This window comes from Clytia hemisphaerica, unplaced genomic scaffold, assembly GCF_902728285.1.
Source record: "Clytia hemisphaerica strain Z4C2 unplaced genomic scaffold, Clytia hemisphaerica genome assembly, whole genome shotgun sequence".
In the NCBI taxonomy this organism is placed as follows: Eukaryota; Metazoa; Cnidaria; class Hydrozoa; order Leptothecata; family Clytiidae; genus Clytia; species Clytia hemisphaerica.
This window is the reverse complement of record NW_027104200.1, coordinates 1,233,858-1,261,568: the sequence shown is the minus strand read 5'-3', so window position 1 is coordinate 1,261,568 and position 27,711 is coordinate 1,233,858. Positions and strand designations below refer to the sequence as shown.

The following is a 27,711-nucleotide window of genomic DNA, read 5'->3' as shown; positions in this document are numbered from 1 at the left end:
AAAGAAAATCGTTTATTTTTACTATTCGTACTATAATTAGAGGAAAATTTGACCTTTATCGTACTAAATTAGAGGAAAATCAGAAATTCGTGATCATGGACTCGTACTAATAATTAGAGTTAGATAAATTATTTCACTTTGCCAAAATAATTAATTCGTACTAATTAGAGGACGGATTAAATTAGAAGAATGACGGTATACAGGGTTGGGTCGAATCCGAATAAAAACTTTTTCGTTGAGAGGATGTGCAGAAGCCACCTACACCCGCCACCCTTCCCCGCCCCCACATTTTCGAATTGCTGATTCAGCGAAAAAATGTTCGTGTATTCTTTCACGAAATCACTTCTCAATCTATTTTAAATTTTCTGAATGAAGTCTTCAAAGAAAGTGGCGACTGACTTGATCTGACTGAACTCTGGTTGTCGATGTGACTCATCAACCATACGAGGACACAATGAGGGGGTTTTATCTGTTCTTGAGCTATGTTCCACAGTGAGTGCGACTGACAATTCCTTCCTTCCATTTTCGCAATAAGACCCATGTCACTTTTCTGGAATGTTTCTGGATGGAGAATCTTTTCAATATTTTCCCCTGGCATGAGATTGGAAAGGGTTTGTTTCTGAAGGTACTGGAAATCTTGTGTTTTACTAACAAAAACTGCCTAACTTTCTAAAGCTTATTTTTCAACTACCAGAAGTCCTGCTGCTGCAGCTGGTCTTTTTCTGCTAAAGGGAAAAGTAGTAAATAAAGTAAAGGAATCTAAGTGCAGTCTGGAAATGGTGTACAATATGCTGAATACGCAGTAATTACTTTTGGCATAGTGGTGTAAGGAGCGGATTTAAAGTAAGATATTGGTTACGCCCCAAGTTTAAGCGCATCCACCTCAGAAGTACCAGCAATACAAGCTGTTTTTCTAACTTTTTAATCTCTATTTCTATTTCTATTTCTATTTGGTTGAGTTTCAGGAGGCTTTAAGGCCTATTCTCGCAACTATAGACGCTTACTAATGAGTGTCCCGTCAGCACCTTGAACCAGTCAGGGCCTCTTTGGTCTTTTATAACATTAGTTCGGATAGAATAAAAACATATATATACCTGATCAACACAACCAAACCTTCTGTCTTGCGTTTACTCTTTCCTTCCCAACAACTTTCGTTTTTGCTTATGTAGGTTTTAAGATCCGCAAGTAATGAACCTCTTATAGCTTTATCTAAATAAATCTGGTTGAAAACCTTCTGTCAGGTTTCATTCCGTACGTTTTTTATCCACGTGGTGAACCGGTTTCCCCGATTTCCCGATAATTAAAAATTGGAACTTTCCCGTGGGCGCGATTGGGCGTACCGCCATCGCAAAATATTTTTCGTGAAAATTTACCGTATTCTAACGCTAATATAATCTAGATAGGAAACAAATATTAAATTTGACTCTTTTTTGCTCGTATTTCTAAATTTCACGATAAAAAGAACTATTTACAAATTATTTTCTTTAACGGGCGTTGAATCGATATTGACATATTTAATGATGTCATAATCAATGCCGTGCATATTTTGTCAGCGCCATGCATATATATTATGTCAACATCCTTTTCATTGGATAAATACCACTAAAATATACAAGAAAAGTAAACATAAATTTATCGCCCGCGAGCACGGCTTATTAGCTAAGCGCACCTCTCTTATTCATTATCTAAGAATTGGAGCGGGCAAAGATTACTGCGCGGGCTGATAGCGGGCAAAGGTTATTTGAAGATATTTTCAGTTATAATCCAAGGTAGAACAAACTAAACATAGAAAGGGGGTATTTTTTAGTGCTCTATACGATGATCGGTATTTTTTTTGAATTCTAGTTTAGATTTTTCTACCTAGCCCCGTTGCTATGTACGCGCGCCCTGTTGCTAAGACCTTTGCTTGAAATCGAAAGTGAAACCAAAATAATTTAGCGCAAACTGCCGTTTGTGTAATATCGATAAAGTGAAATGAGGTCCTGACTGCCTTGAACTGACTACCCAATTCCCCTCACATGGCATGGGTTGACCCGGGCGAAAGAACGTTCACTTGCCAAGTGAACTGCCGTGAGTGGGAATCGAACCCTGGCCTCCTGCACAGAAGTCAAGGTTGACTACCACTATACCACGGCACCTAATCATAAAACTAAAATATACCATCAACTGCTCTAACTTGGGACGATTGGTCGAAACATGGGATTGTTGATATCTGGCCTGTATTTTCACTTACTATTAAATATCTTTGACAACTAATTTGTTTTGATAACTCCACCAAGTTTATCAATCATACTTTTTGTCATACATGTCACGATAACTTTCACTGATAGCGTGCCCTTTTAAATTTTTTTGTTTTCATTCAAAATGACCGGAAGCCGATTGGAGAATTAGAGAACGCCTGTCACCTAACCGCCTATCGCCCAATGAATCACTGATAGACAAAGGAATTTTCCCCTCTGGTCGCTAAGCAAAGAAATATACCGTAAGTTGGTCTAATATCGACATTCCTCGTCTAATTCCGACAATGAAAGCTTGAATCACTGATTGAAATTAAGGATTATTCCTCTCCGACCACTAAGCAAAGAAAAACAGTTTCAACCTTTCTATAAATTTCAGCTGATAAAAAGGGTGTCGGAATTAGAGGAGGGGTGTCAACATTAGACCAAGTTACAGTAGTTTATAGGTGATTTGATCTTTCTACTATTCCTATCCCTAAGAAGGGTGTTGGGATTAGAAGAGGGATGTCGACATTAGACCAAGTTACGGTAACTTGCTGCATGAGTGACGTCAAACGCTCCATAGTTTTGCCACTAATTTGTTCTTCTTCGTTCCAGACACTCGTGTGTGTTCCACTACGGATTTTTTTCATATTTTGATTAAAAAGCCTACTCTGTGCAAAATCGAATTTGTGTAATTTCCCGTTCGCATTGACTCAAATTAATGACTTTGGAGGTTCGGTGAAATGGTGGCTGAATTGCCATCCCATGATTTGTCAGATAGTCCTAAGTTAGAGCAGTTGACGGTAGCAAATTTTGGGCAACTTTTAGGTGTGAGAAGATCAAATATCCTAGGGCTTATATCCCCGGACCTGTTTGGGGTACAGCGCCCCCAAAACCCCCTCCAATTTCCACCCCACCTTTAAAGCTCTGCAAGTGGAACTTTTTCTGACGTAGACCTTAGTTTAAACAAGATAACATTTTGGCAGTGACTTTGCATTGTTTCCACACTAGTAGTGCAGAAATGAGAATTTTATTCAAAACAAAGATAGCAAGCATACGTGATCTTGAGTTTATATTGTCTTTTAAAAAATAAGCATAAAAGTCGTTAATGCAAAGGCATTTGCACAAAATAAAACAATCGATTTTGTGGTGATTGCATACAAAATATTTGGCGCTTCTATGAGTGTTTCATCAGGGGAGTCTTCATATATATATGGTGAAGATCAGAGATCCAGTGCTGCAAATAGGGAAATTTCAGTTGGGCGGTAAATTTTCGAGTGTAACGAGCAGGGGGTCTGGCGGAACCATATTAGAAAATTTTGTAGTCTGTAATGACCTTTAGATTTAAAAACTGCTCCTCTTTTAATTAGAAGCGCTATTTAAGAAGCCTCTAATCTAAAATTTTAACCGGACAAAATGAAAAACTGAGCTTCAGAATGACCGGTAGAAACTACAAAATGACCGGTATTTACCGGTCACCGGCCGTTATTTGCAGCACTGGAGATCTGACCTCAAGGAGGGCAAGTGTTGAAAATACTAAATAAAATAATAATTATATATACGGTTTTTTCTATTTTTTTGAATTTTTTTAATTAGAGGTCACATTTTTTCCAAAAGTGTAAAAAACATTGACATAGATAAAACATTTTTTGAATCATTAATAAAAAAAGAAACAGAAAAGCCAAATCGGTAAATGCAAGTAACCTCACGCTTGACTTAAAAAATGCCCAGCCTTAGTTAGATCTGGTTCTAAGATGCAAAACTAAATGGAGTATATAACAGGTTGGTGACACTTTTGTAGCTAAAGGAAACACTCAGAGAGAGAGAGAGAAACTCAGTTTTATACATCTGATACAAATGTTTTCATCCCTAAGAAGCCTTTAGGAAAATAAAACTGGTTTCAAAGGAATTCCCATACAATTTACAGATCATGTGTCAACATAAGAAAGTCCTTATTAAAAGAGAACTTTTAACTTTATGTGAAAAAGACGAGAAGTTGCTTTATGGACCCAAAACATAAATTGAAAATATTTTTTGCAAATGATCGTTGATGATATTTGGCACCAAAAAAAACAGCCGACTAGAGACATCTAAAAATATTTCATTCATCCCCTAATTCAATAGAAGTAAAAAATAATTTCATAATATTTTTTTCTCATTTTTTGTTTTTAGTATTGGGCCTTTTAAAAAGACTGAATATAACCCTGGTTGGTTGAATTTGGTTTAATTGATTAAAATGGCTGATGCGCAATTTTGGAAAGAAGGGTTTTTACACAAAGCTGGTAAACACAGTTTTCAGGTAAGCTCAACTCAACTGATTTTTCATAATTATCCTGATTTTAATTAGGGGTTTTATAAAACTAATTACTATTTAAAAAACTCTTTAGGACAACAAACCTTTGACTTCCTACGACAAAGGACGAAAAGATTTGTAAAGGCAGGCTATTTAATGCAGTACAGTCTATTAACTGGAACCTCTATACCTCTAATATCTTCTTAAAACTCGAAACAAGTTTTCTAGTCCCTTCCTTAAAGGTAACAATGCCATAAAAACCTTATATTTTTTTTATTGTTCAATTTATTTAATGTTGGTCTTGCATAGTAATAATAAAACTCGACTTAGTACTCTGTAACTCGAGTTCCCCATGCGTGTTCGAGCTACGGAGAACTTCACTGTACTAATAATAATAACAAACTTTTCTTGAGCTGAGGATAAGCAATTGTGAATTTTATTTATTACAGTAGATAAAGAGGATATTTTTGAAAACTTTAAAAAACTTTTTTATAAAAAACCTTGAATGAGGCTTACAGTGCTGAAAAGTTCTAGAAGTACCTGCCTGTGATGGCCCCCAGCAGTTTGCGTGAATGCGTGAATGGGCTTTTTGGGGTTCCTCTGTGATTCTTTCAAAGTTTAGTATTTATTATTGGATTATTCAAGCATTTTTAAGAAACATAACATAAATAAGCCTCCTTGTCCTTAAAATGACATAAAAATATTTTTTTTAATAGGGCTGGCGAAAAAGATGGTTTGTTTTGAATTCTGATGCTTTGAAGTATTACAATCCTGGTCATGAGTATAACGTAGGTCACGTGATAAAAATCATATTTTTAGTTCTGTAACATATCATTTATAAGGCCTTTTTTCAAAAAATTTAAATTTTGTCCTATCCCCACCAATAGATGTGACCACCTTAATCAACACAACTTTCCACATTTTTTAGCCTGGATTTTTTTTATTCCTGACTTAGAGATTTTTCATGTTTTGTTAATTTACGTAATTTCCACTATGGAAGCAAACGTTCGATTTGCGCAAGAATCGCCATATCCACAGATTCGAACGTTTGCTTTCATAATGGCAGAAATTAGGTAAATTAACAAAAACATGAAAAACCTAACCTGATTTATTTGTCAATTACAGGAATCAACTCTTCTTGGTGTCATCCAGTTAATTGATGTGAGTATTATAATCAATCTTCTCAACTGTTTAACTATTCATTCAGCTATTGTAAAATTAGACGTTTTACTAGAACTTTTTGTCCGATAGAATCAGGTTTTTACCTTGAGAAAATTTAAATATATGTTTTAAATTTGGTTAAGAGTTTCTTATGGCTCCTAGTACCACCAAAAAAAAACCTAAAATAGATACAATGACTAGATCTAGACCTACCGATACAGGACCGGTTTAATAATCCAAGAAAAATATGAATCTTATTTATTGACTTTTGTTTCAGATTCAGTCGTTTGTAGTGTTGAAATCACCAAAATATGCTTTTGAAATTGTCACAAAGTCAAGAACATACAGCATGGTAAGATTTTTAATTTCCGAATGAAGATTTTAATTCATTTTGCTGGTTTTTCAAACTTTTTGCTGTTTGGTATAAGACTATGTATAAAGGTCTGGAGGCACTTGAAACATTTTCATCAAATAGAAACATTTAAAAACTGAAACACGCCCCACCTATAAAAATCCGTTTCCGAAACAAAAAATGTTTCAAACAACCATCAACAGTTTCTGTCTAGACCCCCCCCAGGTGCTCTATACAATCCTCTATTTGCATGAACCTAGGCTTGGTTTTCACAAACAAACGATCCTGGTAGTTCTGTATGGTAACAAATTAAGACAATATTTCATATAGCTCTGTGTGTTTATTTATTTTTGAAATCAAATAGGACAATATTTCATACCAATATCCTTGTTACTTTTTTTAACAGTCAGCAAAATCGGAAATGGAAAGAGATGATTGGATGATCACTTTAAGAAAAGCATCTGACGAGAAAAGGTACATCCAGTGAAGGATGACTTTTATCTAACTACGATACGAGTTTTCTTAAGTTAGAACAAACAGATATTTTTTTTTGCAATCCATGAAATCTTCTATTTTCATCGTTTTTTAGTTATTTGTCAAAGTGAAAGCACGCAACACTCTATTCTGAAGTAGATGACGTTTTTTATTCGATTTGAAAGAAAGTTTTGTTCATTTTCCTGGAAAATTCAATTTCAAGGTCTTGGCCCTTTTCAAAAATTTCCATCTCTTTCCCGATCTGTGAAGTTAAAACCCCCGCAAAAGATAAAGAAACCTCATCCGCGAAATCGAATTCCCGCTAAAATTTATCCAACTAATGTATATATGAGAACATAAGGCTACGATGGCCAAAATATCAAGAACAAGTTAAAAGTATGTTTTTCCGATACCTGTCTCCAAATAGACGATATCGGCTTAACATGAAAACTCAGATTTGACCCCCCCCCCGAGAATTCCCCACAATGCTTTGCGCGTAAAAAATGTCACCGTGAACTTTTTTCCGCGCAAAGCATTGTGGGCAATTCTCGGGGGTCAAATTTGATTTTTCATGTTAAGCCGATATCGTCTATTGGTACGGACTGGAATTTGAATCTTTCCAATATTAATATACTCATGATATTCATGACGTAATGTTTTATACGGATGAAGTAACCAAAAACGACTGGATGTTTGCCAAAAAGCAACAAAACTATTGGCGTACGCACGGGAAATTTTGGGTGCTTCCGCATAAAACATTATAACCGTTATAAATATCATCAATTAAAAAATAAACTCTAAAACCTTTTTTTAATTTTTCTAGAGGGATGACAACACAAAGACAAAGTACTGTTAGTTCTGTTTCAACTGGCTCAACAAACTCAAAAGCTGCAGAAGGTACTATACGTAAAAGATGTTATATTGATTTAAAAGTAATAATAGTAGTAGTGTCAAAGCTTTATTTTGAGTGTTACTTCAACCTAGATACCAATGATTTTTCTTTTTTGGACCTACCCCGGTGGAGGTCCTATAAATTAACCTGTGTTTGTTCGTCCGTTTTCGTCCGTCTGTCCGTCCGTTCGTCCGTTCTGTTTGTCTGTTACCAACTTTTCTCAGGATTGAATCATAGGAATCTTTTGATTTTTGGTACAAAGGTGCAAAATGGTGGTGGCCAAAATGTGACGGAGCCCGATTTTCGGAAAAAAGATTTTTGGGCAAATTTGGGCCAAAAAACGGCTAAAAAACGGTTTTTTTGGACTTGTTGAAAAATTGGATCATTAATTTTTTCTGATTTTTGCATGAAAGTAGGGTACCATCATAGGTAAAAGATGGCTCAAGCAGATTTTTGCAAAAAAATTTTGTTGGCTCAAAAAAACGCATGTTTATCTATAAGAATCACTATTAATAAGCATACATCAATGTTCTTAGTCAAATTACTCAATTTTTTTATGAGATAGATGTTTTTTTTGCTCATGAGGGCTTACTTTTGAAGAATATTTGTGTTTAGACAAGAAATTTTGGTTGCTTGGCGTATTCTTATAGAAAAACTGGCCAAATTCGATATTTTTTATAAGCACATTATCAATTACTTAGGTCGAGATTGGCTCTTTCATTCTTTATGATATTTTACACAAAGATACATAACAATAAACCTTCGAATGTGACAGAGCCCGATTTTTGAAAAAAGATGTTTTTGGGCAAATTTGGGCCAAAAAACGGCTAAAAAACGGGCTTTTTGGACTTTGTGAAATATTGGATCATTGTTTTCATTTGGTTTTACATAGATGCAGAATTCTGTTCTTTTTCTGAAACAAAGATAATCAAAGATTTAGAACAAAACGACATTGCGTTCAAAAATAATATCACGAACTTGAGCCAAACCCAATCAAAATATAATACATAAGTGGAAAAATTACTCAGGAACAAGTGACGACATTTTTAGGCAACGCAAGTGACGGAGTTTTCCCCGGCTAGAGACTTTTCTAGTGAACTCCAAAAGAGAGATATGTGTAAAAGACCAAAAAAAAGCAATATTCCAGAATTTTTTTCCAGAATTTTCTCAGTTCAATACACATCTATGGTTCAACGTATTTAAAAGGGTAGACTATAGTTTACTTTTGGTTTAACTTTGCTTTTTGATAATTTTTGACGGTGATGAAGTTTTCCAGTGATGAAAACTAGATGAAATCTTAGAATTTTCACTTTCGTTTTCAAAGATATACAAACAACAGAACAATAAAATATATTCTCAACTCCAACAAAGTTTATGAAATTATAATAAAAACATAACAAATAACTCAAAAATATGTCAATTGGTCATGTTTTTCTGTTTTTTTTTCTCCAAAAAGGGGCTGAATCTAATGGATTTGATGTGTGCTCAAGCAATACCAAAAAATAAAGTCAACCATATTACACCTGGCAACTTCAATCTATCAAAAAATAATACTTGACCATCGGGCTAATAAAAAACTGACTCGATCAATAACACTGATCCACTTCGTTCTAAACGATATAATTTGAAACAAAAACTAAAGAATGATCTGAAAATGATAAATATAATACCTTTTCGTTTCAATTTCTTTACAAAATACATTACGATCCAACAAATTTAAACCCTCTATTATATTTAGTTATACTGCTTCTAATGTGACACAAATAAGCATCATATATGAAATTAGACACTACTTTCATTTTTGTTCTGAACTGCGTCTACACTACATGTACATACCAACAAACATTTCATGAAATTTCATGCAAGTTAAATAAAAGAAAAAAATGTTAATCTTTTTAGCGTGATTTTTGTGAGGTTTTATCTTAATTTGAATGTCAATCTATATGAGTATAATGTAATGTTTATGGTATACTCACGTATTGCTTAAATATAATAGAAGGTTTAAATTTGTTGGATCGGGATGTCTTTTCTAAAGAAATTGAAACGAAAAGGTATTAAATTTATATTTAAACATATGTCACTGCTGAGCCCTTTTCTGAACATTTGGCCTCTTGGAAAGTTTGTCTTAAAGAAGCTCCTGTGTAGCCTAAGTTTTGCTTCAAATACCTTCAAATTGTACACGCAAAAGTTTTTGTGTCAAAAGTTATAACTCTTCGAAGTACTGCCTGTATTACGAGTATACTCATAGTCGGCAGTGAATGTGTTAAGAAAGCTCTTTTCATAATTTAAATCAGGGAAACATGGTTCGTATGGATTTGATGAAACCTAAATACTTTCATGCTTTGATTCATTCGAATATTAAAATTACCACAACATTCTTTTTTCCCGGAGCAAAGATTTTTCTGACTTTCCAAACTAGAATCATTCGACCAAGTGCATACGTTTTTGATTTTTTTTCTCTATTTCAGACAACAATGTGTTCAAGGAGAAGCCGAAAAAGAAATCGTCCAAAAAGTCCAAATCAAAAAGTTTGAAATCTACTTCATCGGAAGAAAATGTATACGCATCAATACCGGAAGCGAATAATACTAACGATAGCGAAAAACAACGGGCAAGCACAATCGCAGAAGAAAGTTTATCTTCTTCCACAAAGGAAAAAGTGGAACTTAAAAAACGGTCTAGCTCTGTTGCGGACACCCTGACACGGGCCAATTCCGCATTACGGAAAATGTCTACAGCAACGGAAGATGATACTGCGGTAGAGAGTATTTATCAAGAACTCGATCAAGAGCTTGACAATGAAGTAGATAGTGACGAAAGTGACATTGAGGGCGTTGATGGGGCGCCAACTTCATGCGCCACACCTGATCTTCCACTACCATTTGGCGGGAATCAGAAATACGCATTTACGGAAATGAAAGAGTTATTTACTGACGAACAGATTAATGAAATGATGGACATTGATTTGAAGAAGCTTTCAAAACAAAATAAATTGAGTTTTGATGAAAAAGAAGAATTCCCAGCTTTCGCGCTGCTGAAAAGTTACGCTGCTAGTTTGAATAAATAATGCGAGAGGGGACTCTTGTTTTTTATTTTTTATCTAGTAAATACCATAACTTGCACTCCTCACCCTGTATAAAAGGGATGGGGATAGTGATGTGCTGAAAATCACAAAAGAACGGAGAGTTTTCCAGAAAAAGTGAAGTTTAAATAAATTAGCGAGGTTCATTCAACATGGGGGGCCGATTTTCTGCTTAAAGAAATCCCCCAAATGTTGACTTCCAAATGGAAAGGTCCCAGGATCAACAGGAATACCTCGACGCTGCCACGTTGGTAACGCGCCCAAAAAGAATTGAACCTAATCTTTCTAATTTTCTAGTTGTGAAGTTCTGACATTATTTTGAAATTCTAAAAATGTTCTTGCTTAAGAAAGCGAGGCGTTGATCTTGAGGAAGTGACCTACATTTTAATTAAGAGTTGCATCCTAAACAATTATGTCATGTTATGGCGTATTTCAGGGATAAATTTCAAATTGCCTAAACTTTGAGAAGGGCCCATGGCGCTTTAGAACGCCATGGAAGAGTCATATATTTTTGTACTTAGATTTTGTAATATTTTGTAACACCAGATAATTTATTTTTTGCACTCATACTTACTATAATTTGCATTTTTTATATTTCAGCAAAACTTGATATAGAGAAACGTTGACATGTTCCCGGCTCTATAATTCGATGTTTAAATCTTTCTTGTCGGCTTGGGCGACCATCAGCGCTTTCGGAGGGTGTATTTCGACCAAATTCAGGGACCTTCTTATGAAGAAAAGCTTAATAGGTTTCCGGGCTAATCTGTATCAATATAATTTTTGGCGCAGACAAAATAGGCTGTAACTTTTGATAGACTTCTAATTAGATAGCGATTTTGTGCTTATTGAAAAGATATTCGAGAGTGAACATTATAAAAGATATCGGAAAATATTATTGACCGATGAAAGTATATTTTACAAACCATTGGGTAACCTCTAGCTAAATTTAAGATAGCTCGATTTCCTTTAATAGCAAATTGGTCTGATCGAGCGATGGGGACCTTAAATAATTACCACGACTAAAAAAAGCCAACATAGGTAATATTTCTCTTCTTTTCGCTAATGTGTGAAGCAAATACACGCTTTTTTTATAAGAATAATTTTATAAGAATACGAGGCTGAAAATTGGTTCGAAAACCGAATTAATAACAGATTAACAACAATCCTGAGACTCTGGTTTCAGAAAAGAGTACTGATATTAACAGATTTTAAACTTTTTTTGTTTTAAGTTTTTAAGTAATGAAACTAAGTGCATTAAGAACATTGAGTTAAAAGCCTGAAGGGCTAGAGTAGAATCTCAACCTTTCTCAGGCAAGAAAAAGTAAAACCACTTATTTTCCATCCAGAACGCGCCGCAATCATGAATGATGGTTAATTGTATCTAGCGGTTCCTTTGCTTTTGAGGACTGCGTTTTTTTGAAATCTAGAAATTTTAATTCCAATCCGGCGTTTGTGTAAAAACCACGCGCGGGCGTTCTGGTTAAGAGATTAAGTACTTTCATTTCCCATCCGAAAGTTTCTACTCTAGCCACTTCGGGGCTTTAAACTCAAAGATTAAGAACATTAAAGCTTGGAAATTTCAAAAAATTGAGAAACTCAGCCCCAGCCTGAGCCAAAATTTACTGATTCTTATAGAAAAAAAGCGTTCGAAAGGACCAATATTATCTAAATTGTATTTTGAAATAAAATATTTTGATGTATAGATATGTAGTAAATATTGGCCTTTTAGAAAATTATTTTCCGTAAAAAAGGTACTGGCCTAAAAAGTTTGTTTTGCATGGAAAACCATCTGTTTTAATTCCTTTTCTTTTTCAAAAAACCTGCCCTTAAACTAATTTGGAGTTGTTTTATAAACATAGAAAAACATATGGGTGTTTAGATTAAACCATTACAAATATTGGGTATCTTTTTAGATGAAGGGTAATAAAAAATCTCCTTTTTATGGCCTTTTTAGTACTGATGAATTCTCCTTCTTAGAGTCATTTGAAAAAGTATAAATTAAGGCTTACTTTAGGATCAAAACCAAGGTTTCAGAGCTCTCGATTTGAAGTACAGTTGACGCTCTCTAATTCGATTTTTAAGGGGGGATCTGATTTTGTATCGAATAGAAGAGCGTCGTTTATAAGATTTTCTTGTTGACAGGGACTTTCAAAATTATCGAATAAATGGAGCGTATTGAATTGTAGAACGTCGAATTAGAGAGTGACAACTGTAAAACTTATAACAAGTCATGGTTCCTGTAACATCGTGTACAATAATTAAAATCAGATTGTAGCATTTTGTAAGGTTTTGGTCGATTAATAGTAATTGGGAAAATAAAGAAAAATTCGTTGTACATTTGACTGAAATTTTCGGGATAAGAGAAGACGAAGGGTTATAATCGTGCCTAACTACCGGCTACCGGGGGGTGGCTTTGCCCCCGAATAATGTTTTCAAAAACTTTTAATGATAAATTACTTACTGGTAAAAATTCGTTTTTGATATTAAGTACATAATGCATTCCCTTCAAAATTAAAATGTTTCCTAGGTTACTGTACCTGTATGAAGTAATACATAAGTTTGAATATAACTTTTTCTCCTCCTTTTTTCTCAGAAAAATTAAATATAAACTCGAGATGAAGACAATTACAGTGGTGGCGTTTGCAGTATGTTCGCTGATAGCCTTGGCAAATGCAAGATATGTTAGTGATTATGAGGTAATATACATCCAAGTTAATTGATCAAAGGACTCTTCTAGCAAGTGGGGATAAACTACAAGAGCCAAATGGTGATTGGTTTATAACCCATTGAGAATGCCATGCTATACTACCCATTGGTATTAATTCTATTGTATTGTTTTATAAGCTTAGAAATCCTGTGAGCGTTCAAAAATTTTAAGCGATATTCCTAATGGCTCGATCCCAAAGTGTAGATTTCAAATGGGAATAACAATTCAGGTTATTATCCGACGCGCGTAAATAGCGACATTTGATTGGCTTCTTTGCTGTCCAATATTTTCGAATATATTGCTTCCATGGAGGCTACATATTTCAAAAATTGACGTCACACAACGAGTTCAATGCAATTTGGCATCTTCTTTTTGACGTTACGTCACAAAATAAAAATAAGACTTTATGAATAAAAAGCTACCAAGAAACCAGATTTACGGTCTTTAAGTTGGAATTATGCTTGAAAACGAGAAATATTTTAGCGATGAACGGATAATAAACCATTTATTTGGACGCAGTCTCATCCAATATGAAAAATATTGGATTCGACTTTGTCCAATAACTGCTTAATATTTGTCCACCGAATCCTGTGATGCAGATGTGTTCTTCTCTAGATAGAAAAACTTTGAGACAGGGGATGATTATAATAACACGACTGAGGTCAAGAAAATATTTAAAATACACGTCAATTCTAGACAAGGAATATGTGTTCGGTTTTACCAGCGGTAGATTGACGTCAAATCGCTAGAGTGAATCAAGTCATCAAGCTCGTATATGTACCGTGAGTATCACAGCGTGAATAAATTCGAGTATATTTTCTCTTTGAAGACTTGACCTCTGATACTCAGGGTACGTATATGTGGACCTTGACGTTATTCTAATTTTTTGAACTTAAAAGTTTGTGAAGTTGGGGTAATTAAGTGTATTTAGATTACACCCCTGTGTCACAGACCCTGTGGGACTACCTCCCTACTGGAAAAAAAAAATTCGTCCCAGGTGCTAAAAATACCCTTAAATTTCAGCTACACTGGGAAAGTTTCATCTCCTTTTGAGATTTAAGGAGCAATAGAATTTCTATCCCCAATTGAATTCAATAGAAATTGTCATCCCTACTTGTGGGAAAGAGAGAATATTTTCCAACAGGGCTGTGAGACAGGGGTATTTAGACTTCTGATTCTGATATTTATGATGTTCTTCATTGCAAACTTTAGATGGCGGAGGATTTTGAGACTTGGCGTCGTTCGATTGGCCAACCCGGTTCGTTATGGGATTGCGTCCAACCTTGTATGGAAAATGAAGGCCGATGGGAAACATGTAGATGGCAATATGAAGAGTGCAGACAAAGATTTATTGATGGAAAAAGACGACGATAATTCTATTGCTGTTTTGTTATATGATAGATTCGATAGATTTACTTTTGTTTATATCAATAATTAAAAAATAATTTATTTCAGGAAATTGAACGTTAGTTTTCTCACCCAAGATGAACTCCTCTACGAATTCATGATATTCATGACGTAATGTTTTCTACGGAAAGACCCCGGTTTTTGCCAGTAGTGGCAAATTTTATACAACTTTTGCCTAGTTTGAATTCGTGACTACTTGCTAAAACCGGGGTATTTCCGTAGAAAACATTACGTCATGAATAATACGTAATATCATGAATAGTGCCTGTGCACAATGCATTCTGTCACTGTATAATGCCCAAAGATGTGAAAACCCACCACATGATCTCCCCGAAAAGTTACACCAAGATGTGACTTTTCAAAGCCATGACAAGCCCGCCTGAACCATTTGTCCCTTTTATAGATTTTATAGGATTAGGTTAAATCTGAGTAAGGCAAAAATATATTTTACTTTTAGCAGAAGTGTCATCTGATGGTCATTGGGTGCCTAATAAACGTCCACCCCCTCCCCACTGTTTAAAACTTTTCGAAAATATTTTTACGAACATTATTGTAGATCGTCATCATACCTTTTACGCCGGCCCTTTTTTATTACGCCACGGCCTAATTTTGGGCTTACGTCAATTAGGGCCGTTAATAACGCCAAAATTTGTAAAAATGGCTACTTATGCTTCAAATTAGTAAATAATGATGTAATTTTTCAGTAGTAAACTGTTGAAAATTCCATCGAAAATCAATGATTTTTAAATATATTAAATATTTCAATGTTTTAAATATGGAGTAAAACAATGGATATAATTTTCGTCTTCGAATCATACCTAAAATCCATTAAATTGAGAAATAATGATTAAAAATTAACGCCACTTTTAGGTTAAAATTATAAAATCTTGGCCCTTTTTACGCCGGCCTTAATTACGCCACGAGCCAAAAAATAACGGAAATAAGGGCCGGTGTAAAAAGGGCCGATAAGTTAATCATAAAAAACTGAGCTACTGTAAGGGGCTGGGTTCGAGCTTGGTTTATTTCTTACAATAAATGTTATAGACTGGGTGTTTAACCGTCAACTGTCCTGATTCGTTATACATGAAAGACATATCTTGTCTTTGACATACATCCAGCATTTCGACGACCAGTGGCTCATAATCCACCGTATGGATACTGGCAGCAATCCAATGAATAAAGTCATCCAAAGATTGGATTCCCTGAAACACTAACCTATATTCTTCGCTTATATCCAAATCACCAAATCCAGCTGTAATTAATAAGTTTTTGATTTCATCAACTCCGATGTAATAGAAATTACTGGTTATCTTTTCGTAAACTGACAATTGACGTATCACAGTTTTAAAAAAATCAGACCCATTCGAAGGATTTAATAACAGCTGACCACCACGTTTCAAACATTTAAAAATACTTTTTAAAGTAGCTTCTTTTTCAGCAGGTGTCAACCAATGTAATACAAATACCATGATCACCAAATCAAAATCATCTCCAAAGTTCGAAGCATCTCTACCAAAAGCCTGGTGAAATTCCAAGTTTGATGTATCGCTAAATGCGTCTTTTGCTTTTTCGATTCGTTCTTTGATAGGATCAATACCAACAACTTTTCCTTTTTCTCCGACCATTTTTGAAAGTTGAAAAGTATTGTTTCCAGTACCGCAACCAACGTCTAAGATTTTCCAACCTTTTTTGATTCGAATGTTTTGAATGAGCCCTTCGAAGCCTTTAACTTGCATTACTTTGCTAAATGTATGATATATTTCCGATGCATCGTTTGTTTTTTGACCCGCTGGCATTTTGTTATGAATAATTGTCAATGTTTAACTTTGAAATTTGGTTCACATATCAGATGTGTTTTCACTAACTCTGACCTACTGGCTTATCAAATCAGAACTGACCAAAATAAAAAAAAGACACCTCAATTCATGCTGCTGAAATGCTGAAACGGCAGCTATTTAACGAAAACTAATAAGTTTTTAAAGTAACTTAGACAAATGTCGTTAGAATATAATCGAGCAATCAAAAGATACAAAATTGATTTTGCGGTTAAGGAATTTGAAATTACTTAATGGGTTTTTAAAGTTAAATATGTTTCTTAAAATTCAAGATCGTCTAATTGAAATAATTTTGAACCCCAGTTTAGAAACTACATCATAGTCGCCTTCATGTTCAGTCATTTGTTTGGTCATTTTCTGTAGACTAATGTGATCTAAAAATTATGGTAATTTTAAGACCATGCCATAACTCATTCGAGAATATTATCTTTTAGTGATTGACCCGAATAGATAGAGTTGGTTTTTTCTTGATTGACCAGATGTCCAGCTGATGAAATTATTTGTTTGAAATACCAAGAGTTGTCAAACAAAAACAGCTTAAAAAAAATTATAAATATTCGTACATTAAGATGAATAACTAAAACAGAATGTGTGACAGAGGGGCGAAAACGTTTGTACCTTACGGGTGTGAGCCAGGCAGGATCAGGGCTGTCTCTGTGTGAAGAAATTCGATCGGTTAGCAGGATTCACAAGAAGCAAGGAGTCGGATTTCTAGAAAGAGCATGTCCATAATGGGTCCTGGGAAATTCTTTAGCTGTTCATTGCATAATTTTTACATTGGCCACTGTCTGACTGTGAAAGAAAATTGATTTTTATCGTTTTTTGTAATGCTGATATTTTGGCAGTCCCTATTAAGAAAGAATAGTTTCCCAGAGGTTTTCGTGCATGCGTGAATGCGTGACAATCTCCATTTTTATTACCAGAATGTCGCAATTTTTTTGAAGGTATGCATAGAATATCTCTTATTTACCATTTTTTTCTCAGTTTTCTTGAAGAACGGGGTCTGCATGAATCTCAAGAAAAAATTTGTAAATGCGTGAATTCAAGATTCATTCAGCAGATGCGAAAATTTAAAATTCTTAATTTCTACCCCGATTTGACTAAGTAAAAATAATGACATTCGACTTGGCGGCAACCTTTGTTTTCTTGATCCTTCTGGTTGGGTCATCAACATCAACAATTGAAAAAGGCAAGTCAAGTTTCATGGGATAATATTCATATGGTTCGAATAGTTTTCGAACACTTTTATGTACGAAGATATAATTTTATCAAAGCATTCTTCAGGTAGATTTTTCAATGTATAGAAAAAACACAGAGGGTTCCTGTAGCAACCGCAATCGCAATTTTACAGACCGCCAGGATTGTATTATTGGTGTAACATGGAACTTCCTACAATATTTTGTGTTTCTGTGTGGATTTGCAGATGTCTAAATAAACAAATCAACAATCAATTTTGGTTAAAAATGAATGTGATTCGTTTAATCATAAATAGTTACAGTCCTTCAAATTCGGTCAAAGTAATCAGTCAGTAGCCGAAATCATCTTGATTTATGGTACTTTCTTTCATCGCATAGTCATTATAAAAACACTGATCTGGCATTGTATTGTTTTAGCTTTTTGTTCAATTTTCTTTTGCTACAAACAAAAGAAAAGTTGCAATTTGCATACTTTTTGATCACGTTACCAAAATCTCCTCTTGAGATTGGTCTATTTTCTAATCACATGATCAAAAAGTTTGCAAAATAAATCGATTTTGTACGTTAGCTCCATCTTTTAACAATAAAAAGAGACAAAAGCCTTCCAGACCAGTGTTTTTATAATGACTATGCTTTCATCACCTGCAGACCACAACATTTTCTTATCCCCAATTTATAAAATTCATGACATGACTTAGTATTTACATTCTATCTAGATTCTCCAATCACAGACCAGAACAGTCTGGTTTATATTCGACTCTTGTTTTAGATTCATTGGAGGGTCCAAATGCTGCTTGTGATTGCAACTATCACCCAGGTGGTTGTACAATCAGTAAGATAGCTCCTGCAAATTACGCTTGTAAATGTCAGTATAAAGGCGCTTGGACATGTAATGGTTATGTTGTTGAATGCCGCGAACCTAACGATGATAAATGCAGACAACCTGATAATTCATTTAGATCGTGTATGCAAGGCGATGGAGATTGTCAAGGTATAATAATGCAACAATCATGTCTGACAGTCTCACAGTTTTACTAAAAAATCAAACGGCTACTTTAAGTGAATACATTTTTGCAAGCAGATACTTTCACAAGACAATTCTTTTTTCAAAGAAATTTAAATTTTTATGACATTCATTTACACGAATCGGTCCCTTTTTCAACTGATTTCTTTTTTCCTAGGGCTTTTGGTAAGGTACTGGTTTTAAAGTTTTCGCTAGCATCAAATTTCGCGAATTTTTGGAAAAAGTCGCAAAACTCACAAAGTATAATACTCACGTAAAATTATTCACTTAAAATACATTTGGTGATGGTTTTGACTCTGGCTGTGATACAGAGATGTTATAATGTGACTTATTTTATATGCAAATTCAAATTTCAGGCTACAAAGAAGGAAATTGTGATTGCGATTACCACCCAGGAGGGTGTAAGATTTCATCACCGCCTCCCGCCTATGCTGCTTGTAGGTGCAATTACAAAGGTGAGAGAAATAAGTTTTATACACACAGTATATAAATTATATATAACACTTTTCTTGTAAGAAGAACCAATATTTTTGGAGATCAAGGAAATAATGTTAAAAAAATAAAAAAAAGTTAAGATGTCTATTCTAATTGTAAGAGTAGGAAAAAGGGAACGGACAGTTGGAATTTAACTCCTTAACGTTCTCAAAAAGCTAAAAAATCGCATATGTAAGATTTTTCGATGCTTAAACTTTGAATCGAATTATCTCGGGCTTGGTAATAGCTAAAACCCTTAATGTTTGGCACCGTTGGAAAGCTCTTTCAAAGCTCTATTTTTTCAGCGTGTCAGATTTTTGAATTAGGTTCTCACAGCATTGTTTTTAAATTGTTCTTATTTTAAACAAACACTTTTGACTAATTTCTAACAATCTGGTTTCCTATGAAAAATTTACACAGTAAACTGTAACTTATTCGAACTTCTATTATTTGAAACTTTCTATAAATCGAACTTCAAAGAGGAATCCTCTTGAAATACTTTTTATAATTCAAATCTCTATAATTCTTTAGTTCGAATTAGGGAGAGAAAAGATAAAAAGTTTGATTATGATTGAAAGTGTCACTATTGTTGCATACCTGTCTATATCATAACAGTGTAATAATTAACCCAAAATGCATGAGCGATTCATAGAGGCCCATGTGTCCGCACGGTGGCCTGCGAATTTGTAAAACTATATTATTGTTATTATAAAATTTTCAGGTGCCTGGACATGTGGTGGACATCTTGTGAGATGTCCCGTCTGGAACAACCATTTTTGTTTGAATCCCGACTTTTCAAAAGCCACGTGTCAATTTGGCGGTGGTGATTGTGGAGGGTATTGAAGCCTCATAATTTATTTCTCATTTTATAAGAAGAAATAAACCGAAAAAGAATCTCTTTCTAATTTAGTAATATTTCTTATAACATCTTGCAGAAATAAGTTTCAATTATTCTACTAAAAGAAGACCATAAAAGTGGGGAGACTGAAGGCTCAAAATGAGATAAAATTCGCTACAAATTTACAAAAATAAATTTCATTGGCGCAAAAGTGGGGAGGCTGGAGTCTCCCTAGTCTCCCCGTTTCCGCCGGGCCTAAAAAGTAAAAATTATTCTTGATAACTATGAATATGGTGATGTAATGCAATGGCAGTTCACTATATATTTATTTATTAGAAAATCAAAAAAAAATTACTTTTCATTCTGTACTTTTTTCAGTCTCTCCTTCTCAGTGTTTTTCAGGTTTTTGTCTTTTGTTTGTCACTCCTTTTTTCAGTTTCATGTGTCTTATCCTTTTGTTTCAACTAGTTTATCATATATTTAATTAGGCCAATTATCAATAATTATGTCTCATGACATCACTTTTTTATTACCTCTAGGGAATATAAGTATTTTTTAATTAATTTCATATACTTTATAAAAAAATCATTTTTTCAAACACACCTCATGTGCAGTAGACATTATGCATTCAGACTGGAAGGATTAAACAACTTTTCAACTTTCAAACTTTTCAAATAATTTCAACAACTTTTTCAAATCAATTTCAAGTATCAACACACACACTTCACACAGCTTTCAACTTTGGCTCACCTGGTAGGTTCATGTTTGTTTTTTTGTGTGTGTCAGCCATTTTGTTTTGCTTTTTTAGGTGTGTCTTAGGTTAAGTTAGGACTTTATATTTAGGACTCATTTTTTTTTCATCATTTTTTTTACTTAACTTTACTTTTAGATTTTTTCTTTTCTTTTCATGTATTTTAATTTCAATTAGCCTCAAATTCATTTGTCAATTAAGACTTTGTCATTTTTTTCATTATTTTTTCAATTATTTAAACATAAGTTTTTTTTACCTTTTCAGTTTGAACTTTGAACAATATCACATCATCGTTACAAATTTGAGTCAATTTACTGTGTGTACTACATTCAAACAGAAGATCCTATCAATAATCAAATCAACCATCCTCGTCAATCTTGGATATCTCAAAACAACAGTTCAATCAACCGTCTTCGTCAATCGTGGACATCAGAACACCAGTTCAATCAACAGTCCTCATCAATCGTGGACTTAAAAATAAATCAGTCAATGTCAAGACAACAAAGATTCCCTCGAATCGATTATCGCAAACTCAACTCAACGGGTGAACGTGTTCCCATCACTGAAGAGAACCTTTCATCCAGACTTCAAAACCTATCAATCAACGATACCTCATCAACAGATTCAATTGAGATGGCCGACCCCAGCAAGGATGCCGTCGAGCTGGTCCTCATGTCTCAAGCTGTCACGGATATAACAAATGAAACTCCAATTCAAACCATGGAACCAGATCAGGTCACTGCTATCTTTGATAAAGTCGAAAAAATTCGTTTCGACATGAATCGATTACAACTCACCATCAAACTCAGAAAAGAAGTTTTACCAGACGAATTCAACGAGATAGTCACCACTGCAGTACAATCGATAAAGGACTTCAACACCAAAGTTTATGAGGTCCAAACTCAACATCACAAATCTATCAACCAAACCCAACAAGCCAGTGCAGCCACCGTAAAGGAGGAAACTGTTAACTTCCTTCTTGATTGTGTTAATGAATCCATCCATCAAAGAATTGAAACAATTTTTCAATCGTGATGTTGAAACTGCTGATTCCAACATACTTCTCAACTGGCGAACCGAAACTCCATCAATCAACTCTACCTACGAAAAGATTCGGGACAACTACAGAAAATGTCTCGAAACTCCAATTTCAAGTGCAACACTTCGTGCATCCATGACAAAAACCAAAGCAAGCCATTTGAAACTTGACGAACTGAAACAAAAATACAACAACAGTTTGGTCAAAGAAATCAAAGATCGTGAACTCGACAAACTTACAGAATTCAACAAAGCATCACTCAACATCAAACTAGAAAAGTTTTCTGGTTACGACGGACCAATTGATTACTACACCTTCAAATTGAACTTTGACAAAATGTACAATGATAAAACACCATCTAACCTCTTACCAGATCTGCTTAAGAACAATTATTTGGCAGGTCAAGCACTCACCATGGTCAAATCACTCGAATCAATAACTGAAATCTGGCAACGCCTCAAAGATGCATTTGGCAATCCACGACTCATGTTATCAAAGAAAGTCCAAGAGATCGATTCACTCGAAACACACAAGAGAGATGCCAAGAAATTACCTTCCACCTTGAGCAAAATCATCAACATCATGAAGGAGGTATCAGCATTAGCCGAGAAGCACCAGATTGAGGAATACCTATACTATGGGGACACCTTTGGAAAGATCAATCAATTAATTGGTGAAGGGAGATCTACTCGTTTCATATCAAGCATCTGCAATGACACACTCACACCAAAGCAGACGTGGCATCAATTCATCGACTTTCTGACAAAAGAAAGGAAAGTCCTCGAACAAAAACAATTGCTATCAATCAAGAATGATCCAGCCAAGAAGGAAGACAACCGTCAAGGTGGTGGGAAGCGTGGCCCATCATCTCATCACTCGAACCTTCCAACTCCACCAACAGATCCTGTCTGCACCATCTGCAATGCACCTGAAGGATTTAACGAGCACGTATCAACATCTGGTCCGAAATCAACCAGAATCATGCAATACTACACCTGCAAAGAGTTTGCTACACAGTCTCCAGCCGAACGTCTGAAGATCCTGAACAACAAAGGCTTCTGTATCCAATGTCTCTTCCCAGGAGCCAGCTCAACGACAGGTAAACATCAAGATGGAAGATGCCAACATGATTTCATCTGTCCACATCCCACACATCATCAAGATCCAATCAAGAAGCACGTCCTACTCTGCGAAGATCACAAAGCCTTACCATCAAATCAACAACTGCTCAAGAGGTATGTAGATCGTTTCATCAAAAGCCCAAAACTACCAGCTTTTGCTCGTCAAATTCACCTCTACAAAGCTTCCAACAATGATTGCAATGAGAGAGGCATCTACCTTCTACAGAAAATTCGCGTCAATGGCAAAGACCTCGTCATATTCTTCGACAATGGATGTAGTGATTTTGTCGTTAGTCACGAAGCCATCAAACTACTTGGACCATTTGCAGAACAACTATCATCTGAACCAATCAGCATTGGTGGTGTCGGTCAAACACAAGCACAATCAACACTTGGCACCTATCGCGTCAAGATTCCACTCCACGATGGTACTGAAGTCTCACTCATTGGGGCTTGCCTTGAGAAAATCACTGAAACATTTCCGATGTATCCATTGGACCAAGTTGAACGAGATATCAATCATCAGTACAGCTTATCAAATCAATCTGGCAACCTTCCAAAGCTTGCACCATCCATCGGTGGAGATGTTCATCTAATGATCGGTGTCAAACATCTTTCACTTCATCCCATTATGAAATTTCAACTTGAATCTGGACTTGCCATCTACGAATCCAAATTTTTCAATTCTTCTGGTGGACGAGGACTCGTTGGTGGACCTCACCCAACCTTCACAGCCATTCATCAAAACTTCCTGTCATCATCAATGACAACCTTCTTCACAGATCAGTTCATCAGAATCCGCAGTCGACCAGATTCACCTCTTCTTGGATTCAAACCAACACATCCAGCTCAACCAATCAACACTGAAGTTCACCTGTCAACAGCAATGCGAGTGTTCGAAGAAGTAGAAGCAGCTGGCAGTGAAATATCCTACAGATGCCCCAAGTGCAGAGAATGCAAAGACTGCAAGCACGACTCAAATGAAACCATCAGCATCAGAGAAGAAGTCGAACAAACAATCATCAACAAGTCGGTAACAATCATCAACAAGTCGGTAACAATCGACTTCGACAAAAGCATCACAACAGCTCATCTACCATTCACTGCTGACCCAACCAAACGTCTCTCCAACAACCGTGAGAAGGCAATGAAAGTGTACCAACAACAGATCAAAAAGCTCAACAATCCAAAGAACTTCCAAGACAAGCAAGACATCCTTGAATCAGAAGGAAAGCTACATCAATTAGGGTATGTCGATTACGTCACAAACTTATCCCCTAGAATTCAAGCGAATCTTCAAAATGAACAAGTCCAATATACAATCCCATGGAGAGCAGTCTGGAAAGGCAATTCGATCAGTACCCCATGTAGGATAGTATTTGATGCATCCCAACCAACGTCCACCGGTGAAAGTCTCAATGATATCTTAGCAAAAGGCACCAATAATCTTAACAAACTTCAGGAGATCCTTCTTAGATGGACTGTCCAACCTGTTGCCATTGCTACTGACATCAAGAAGATGTACAATACAATCAGACTCCATGAAGATCACTGGACGTATCAACGCTATCTCTGGCATCCAACATTCGAACCAGGACAGGAACCAGAGGAGAAAGTCATCAAAACGTTAATTTATGGCATAAAATCATCTGGCAATCAAGCTGAGCATGCTCTTCGTCAGGTTGCAAAAGTTTCACAATCAGAATATCCAGAAGTGCACGACATCGTCCACAAGGAAGTCTATGTTGATGACTGCCTCACCGGAGAAGCTACTCGTCAACTGGCCCACACTCGATCAGATCAATTGGAAATCGTCCTCAATCGTGGTGGTTTTCAACTCAAAGGTGTTGCCTTCTCGGGGGAGGAACCGCCAAGCTCACTCAGCGAAGACAACAACACTATCTTTGTCGCTGGCATGAAATGGTTCGTCAAAGAAGACATGCTATCATTACACGTCAGTGAACTCAACTTTGCTAAGAAGAACCGGGGTAAGAAACCTTTAAATCTACAAAACATCATACCCTCTCGTCTCACTCGTCGTCACTGTGCTTCAAAAGTAGCAGAGATCTTTGATTTAGCTGGAAAGGTTGCACCACTGATCGCATCAATGAAGATAGATCTTCAACACCTACTACATCATCAACTGGACTGGGATGACCAAATTCCAGACAGCCTTCGACCTCTTTGGGAATCCAATTTCGAAATGATGAAAGAGATTGGTCAACTTAAATTCAAACGAGCCATCATTCCTGAAGACGCCGTCAACACAGATATCAATACAATCGACTTCGCTGACGCTAGTCAATCAATGGCCTGTGTTGCAATATACGCCAGATTCCTTCGACAAAATGGAGAATACTCATCCCAATTGATATTTGCTCGAACAAGAACGGTCAAAGATCTTACTCAACCAAGAGCCGAGCTGTATGCTGCCCTCATCAACTGTCACACCGGTGAGATAGTAAGACGTTCCATCTCCAAATGGCACCGCTCATCAATCAAGTTAACTGACAGCCAAATCGTCCTACACTGGATTGACAATGACGAAAAACCTCTGAAGAAATGGGTCAGAAGCAGAGTCGTCGAAATCAAACGTTTTACATCCAACGATCAATGGCATTACGTCGACACATCAAACATGTTAGCAGACATCGGAACTCGAAGAGGATCCAAACTCAACGAAGTCGACAAAGATTCCAAATGGATAAATGGCCACGACTGGATGCATCTCGACCAAAACTCATTTCCAATCAAATCAGCCAAGGAGCTCAAACTAACTGAACGTGAAATGGAAGAGGTGCAGAAAGAAGTCCAAATCAACATCCATCATGCAGAGTGCCCAACGAAAGAATTCGAAAAGAGGTATACGTTTTCAAATTACCTTCTAGATCCAAACTACAGAAGCTTCACCAAAGTCACCAGAATCATGGCTTACGTACGTCATCCGCTACTTCAAAAATCTACGTTCAAAGAAGTACTCAACATCAACTCCAAACATCGTCATCAAAGAAGTGCCACAACTCACTGACGAGGAAATATCTGCTGCTGAACTATATTACTTCAAGAAGGCAGCCGATGAAGTACGACACTTTCTTCCTCCAAAGAAATTTGAGCCAATCACCACATCCAAGGATGGTATCCTACTCTACAATGGTCGAATTCTACCAAGCAACTCAATCACAATTGTTGGTCGATACACAGAAGCAATGTTGGACCTCATTTCATCAACATTCTGCGTTCCTGTCATCGACAAGAGTTCACCAGTCGCCTTCAGCATTGCATCAGATATCCACTGGAACCACAAAGACGTGCAACATGCTGGCATCGAAACAACATTACGTCACATCATGAAAAAGACCTACATCATTGAAGGACGTTCACTTGTAAAGTTAATCAAGAAGTCATGTCAACGATGTAGATTCCTCAACAAGCGAACCATTGAAGCTGCTATGGGACCACTACCAGAAGCATGTATCACAATCGCTCCTTCGTTCTACAATACGCAATTCGATCTCAGTGGACCATACAAAGCCTATTCTCCATTGCACAAGAGATCAACAATCAAAGTATGGCTTGTCGTCTACTGCTGCTGTGTTACCTCAGCAATATTCATCAACGTTATGGATGATTACTCAAGCACTGCTTTTATCCAATCCTTCACGCGATTTGCTTCAAGATATGGTTTTCCAAACCAAGTCTACTGTGATGAAGGAACTCAACTTGTTAAAGGATCCAAGGACATGAGATTTAATTTCAAGGACATCCAATCCAAACTTCACAAAGATCATCATGTCACCTTCCAAACGTGTCCTGTAGGCGCACATAACATGAATGGAAAAGTGGAACGAAAAATCAAGGAAGTCAACACATCTTTGGAAAAAACAATCCAAAACGAACGTTTATCAATCCTACAATGGGAGACAATCACTGCAATCATTTCAAACTCTATAAATGATTTACCCATTGCTATTGGAAATGTCATCGATGTGGAGAACATGGACCTTCTCACTCCAAATCGTCTCCTTCTAGGACGCAACAATGACCGAAGTCCAACAGGTGATTTCATAATCTCATCTAATCCAACGAAATTACTGGACCAAAACTCGAAAATCTATGATGCTTGGTTCGAATCATGGCTACTAAACCACGTTCCCAAGCTCATGTCACAATCAAAATGGTTCAACCACGAACGAAACCTCCAAATTGGTGATGTTGTTCTATTCAACAAGGTCGAATCGAAACTATCCAAATCGTACACGTATGGTATCATATCAAATGTTGAAGTTGGTGATGATGACAAAGTTCGTTGTGTCATTGTCAAATATCGAAACGAAAACGAAAAAGTTTCACGAGAAACAAGGAGATCAGTACGTAACCTGATTTTAATTCGCTCTGTGGATGATTGTGATATCATGAAAGAATTGGGAAATATTGCTAAAAATGTGGATATGAAATTCAAATTGAATAATTGAATTTAAATGAATCTTTCAAATGAGAAAGCAATTTTTGTTGATTTTGGCTGGGAATGTAATGCAATGGCAGTTCACTATATATTTATTTATTAGAAAATCAAAAAAAAATTACTTTTCATTCTGTACTTTTTTCAGTCTCTCCTTCTCAGTGTTTTTCAGGTTTTTGTCTTTTGTTTGTCACTCCTTTTTTCAGTCTCATGTGTCTTATCCTTTTGTTTCAACTAGTTTATCATATATTTAATTAGGCCAATTATCAATAATTATGTCTCATGACATCACTTTTTTATTACCTCTAGGGAATATAAGTATTTTTTAATTAATTTCATATACTTTATAAAAAAATCATTTTTTCAAACACACCTCATGTGCAGTAG

General features: G+C 35.8%; 4 protein-coding genes and 1 long non-coding RNA gene across 5 annotated transcripts; 4 read left to right on the top strand and 1 right to left on the bottom strand.

The window, feature by feature from the left end:
- Positions 1–370: 370 nt before the first annotated feature.
- Positions 371–10,626, top strand: LOC136815261 (uncharacterized). Its single transcript, XM_067071704.1, has 8 exons — positions 371–625; positions 4,392–4,518; positions 5,229–5,300; positions 5,638–5,673; positions 5,951–6,025; positions 6,432–6,499; positions 7,323–7,396; positions 9,860–10,626. Exons 2-8 carry the CDS (start codon positions 4,456–4,458, stop codon positions 10,456–10,458), a joined length of 987 nt encoding a protein of 328 aa, XP_066927805.1. The 5' UTR covers positions 371–625; positions 4,392–4,455; the 3' UTR covers positions 10,459–10,626.
- A 2,444-nt stretch (positions 10,627–13,070) lies between these two features.
- Positions 13,071–14,639, top strand: LOC136815200 (uncharacterized). Its single transcript, XR_010847690.1, has 2 exons — positions 13,071–13,169; positions 14,393–14,639. It is a non-coding gene; the product is annotated as an uncharacterized lncRNA (long non-coding RNA).
- Positions 14,640–15,606: 967 nt separating this feature from the next.
- LOC136815277 (uncharacterized) lies at positions 15,607–16,212 on the bottom strand. Its single transcript, XM_067071720.1, has one exon. It carries the CDS (start codon positions 16,210–16,212, stop codon positions 15,607–15,609), a length of 606 nt encoding a protein of 201 aa, XP_066927821.1.
- Positions 16,213–17,488: 1,276 nt separating this feature from the next.
- On the top strand, positions 17,489–20,021 carry LOC136815199 (uncharacterized). Its single transcript, XM_067071647.1, has 4 exons — positions 17,489–17,611; positions 18,388–18,609; positions 18,999–19,097; positions 19,838–20,021. The coding sequence occupies exons 1-4, from the start codon at positions 17,536–17,538 to the stop codon at positions 19,957–19,959; spliced, it is 519 nt and encodes a 172-aa protein (XP_066927748.1). The 5' UTR covers positions 17,489–17,535; the 3' UTR covers positions 19,960–20,021.
- Positions 20,022–21,879: 1,858 nt separating this feature from the next.
- LOC136815276 (uncharacterized) lies at positions 21,880–27,337 on the top strand. Its single transcript, XM_067071719.1, has 2 exons — positions 21,880–25,662; positions 25,754–27,337. The coding sequence occupies exons 1-2, from the start codon at positions 21,880–21,882 to the stop codon at positions 27,335–27,337; spliced, it is 5,367 nt and encodes a 1,788-aa protein (XP_066927820.1).
- The last annotated feature ends 374 nt before the right edge of the window (positions 27,338–27,711 follow it).

What these genes read in the sequence shown, in the direction of transcription:
- LOC136815276 (XM_067071719.1), top strand. Translation starts at nt 21,880, where the DNA reads ATGACAAAAACCAAAGCAAGCCATTTGAAACTTGACGAACTGAAACAA. An exon ending in CTGAACGTGAAATGGAAGAG is followed by an intron (nt 25,663 to 25,753) that starts GTGCAGAAAGAA and finishes ATTACCTTCTAG; the next exon opens with ATCCAAACTACAGAAGCTTC.
- LOC136815261 (XM_067071704.1), top strand. Translation starts at nt 4,456, where the DNA reads ATGGCTGATGCGCAATTTTGGAAAGAAGGGTTTTTACACAAAGCTGGT. An exon ending in ATCCTGGTCATGAGTATAAC is followed by an intron (nt 5,301 to 5,637) that starts GTAGGTCACGTG and finishes TGTCAATTACAG; the next exon opens with GAATCAACTCTTCTTGGTGT. An exon ending in GTGTCATCCAGTTAATTGAT is followed by an intron (nt 5,674 to 5,950) that starts GTGAGTATTATA and finishes CTTTTGTTTCAG; the next exon opens with ATTCAGTCGTTTGTAGTGTT.
- LOC136815277 (XM_067071720.1), bottom strand. Translation starts at nt 16,212, where the DNA reads ATGGTCGGAGAAAAAGGAAAAGTTGTTGGTATTGATCCTATCAAAGAA.
- LOC136815199 (XM_067071647.1), top strand. Translation starts at nt 17,536, where the DNA reads ATGACATTCGACTTGGCGGCAACCTTTGTTTTCTTGATCCTTCTGGTT. An exon ending in AACATCAACAATTGAAAAAG is followed by an intron (nt 17,612 to 18,387) that starts GCAAGTCAAGTT and finishes CTCTTGTTTTAG; the next exon opens with ATTCATTGGAGGGTCCAAAT. An exon ending in TTGTAGGTGCAATTACAAAG is followed by an intron (nt 19,098 to 19,837) that starts GTGAGAGAAATA and finishes TAAAATTTTCAG; the next exon opens with GTGCCTGGACATGTGGTGGA.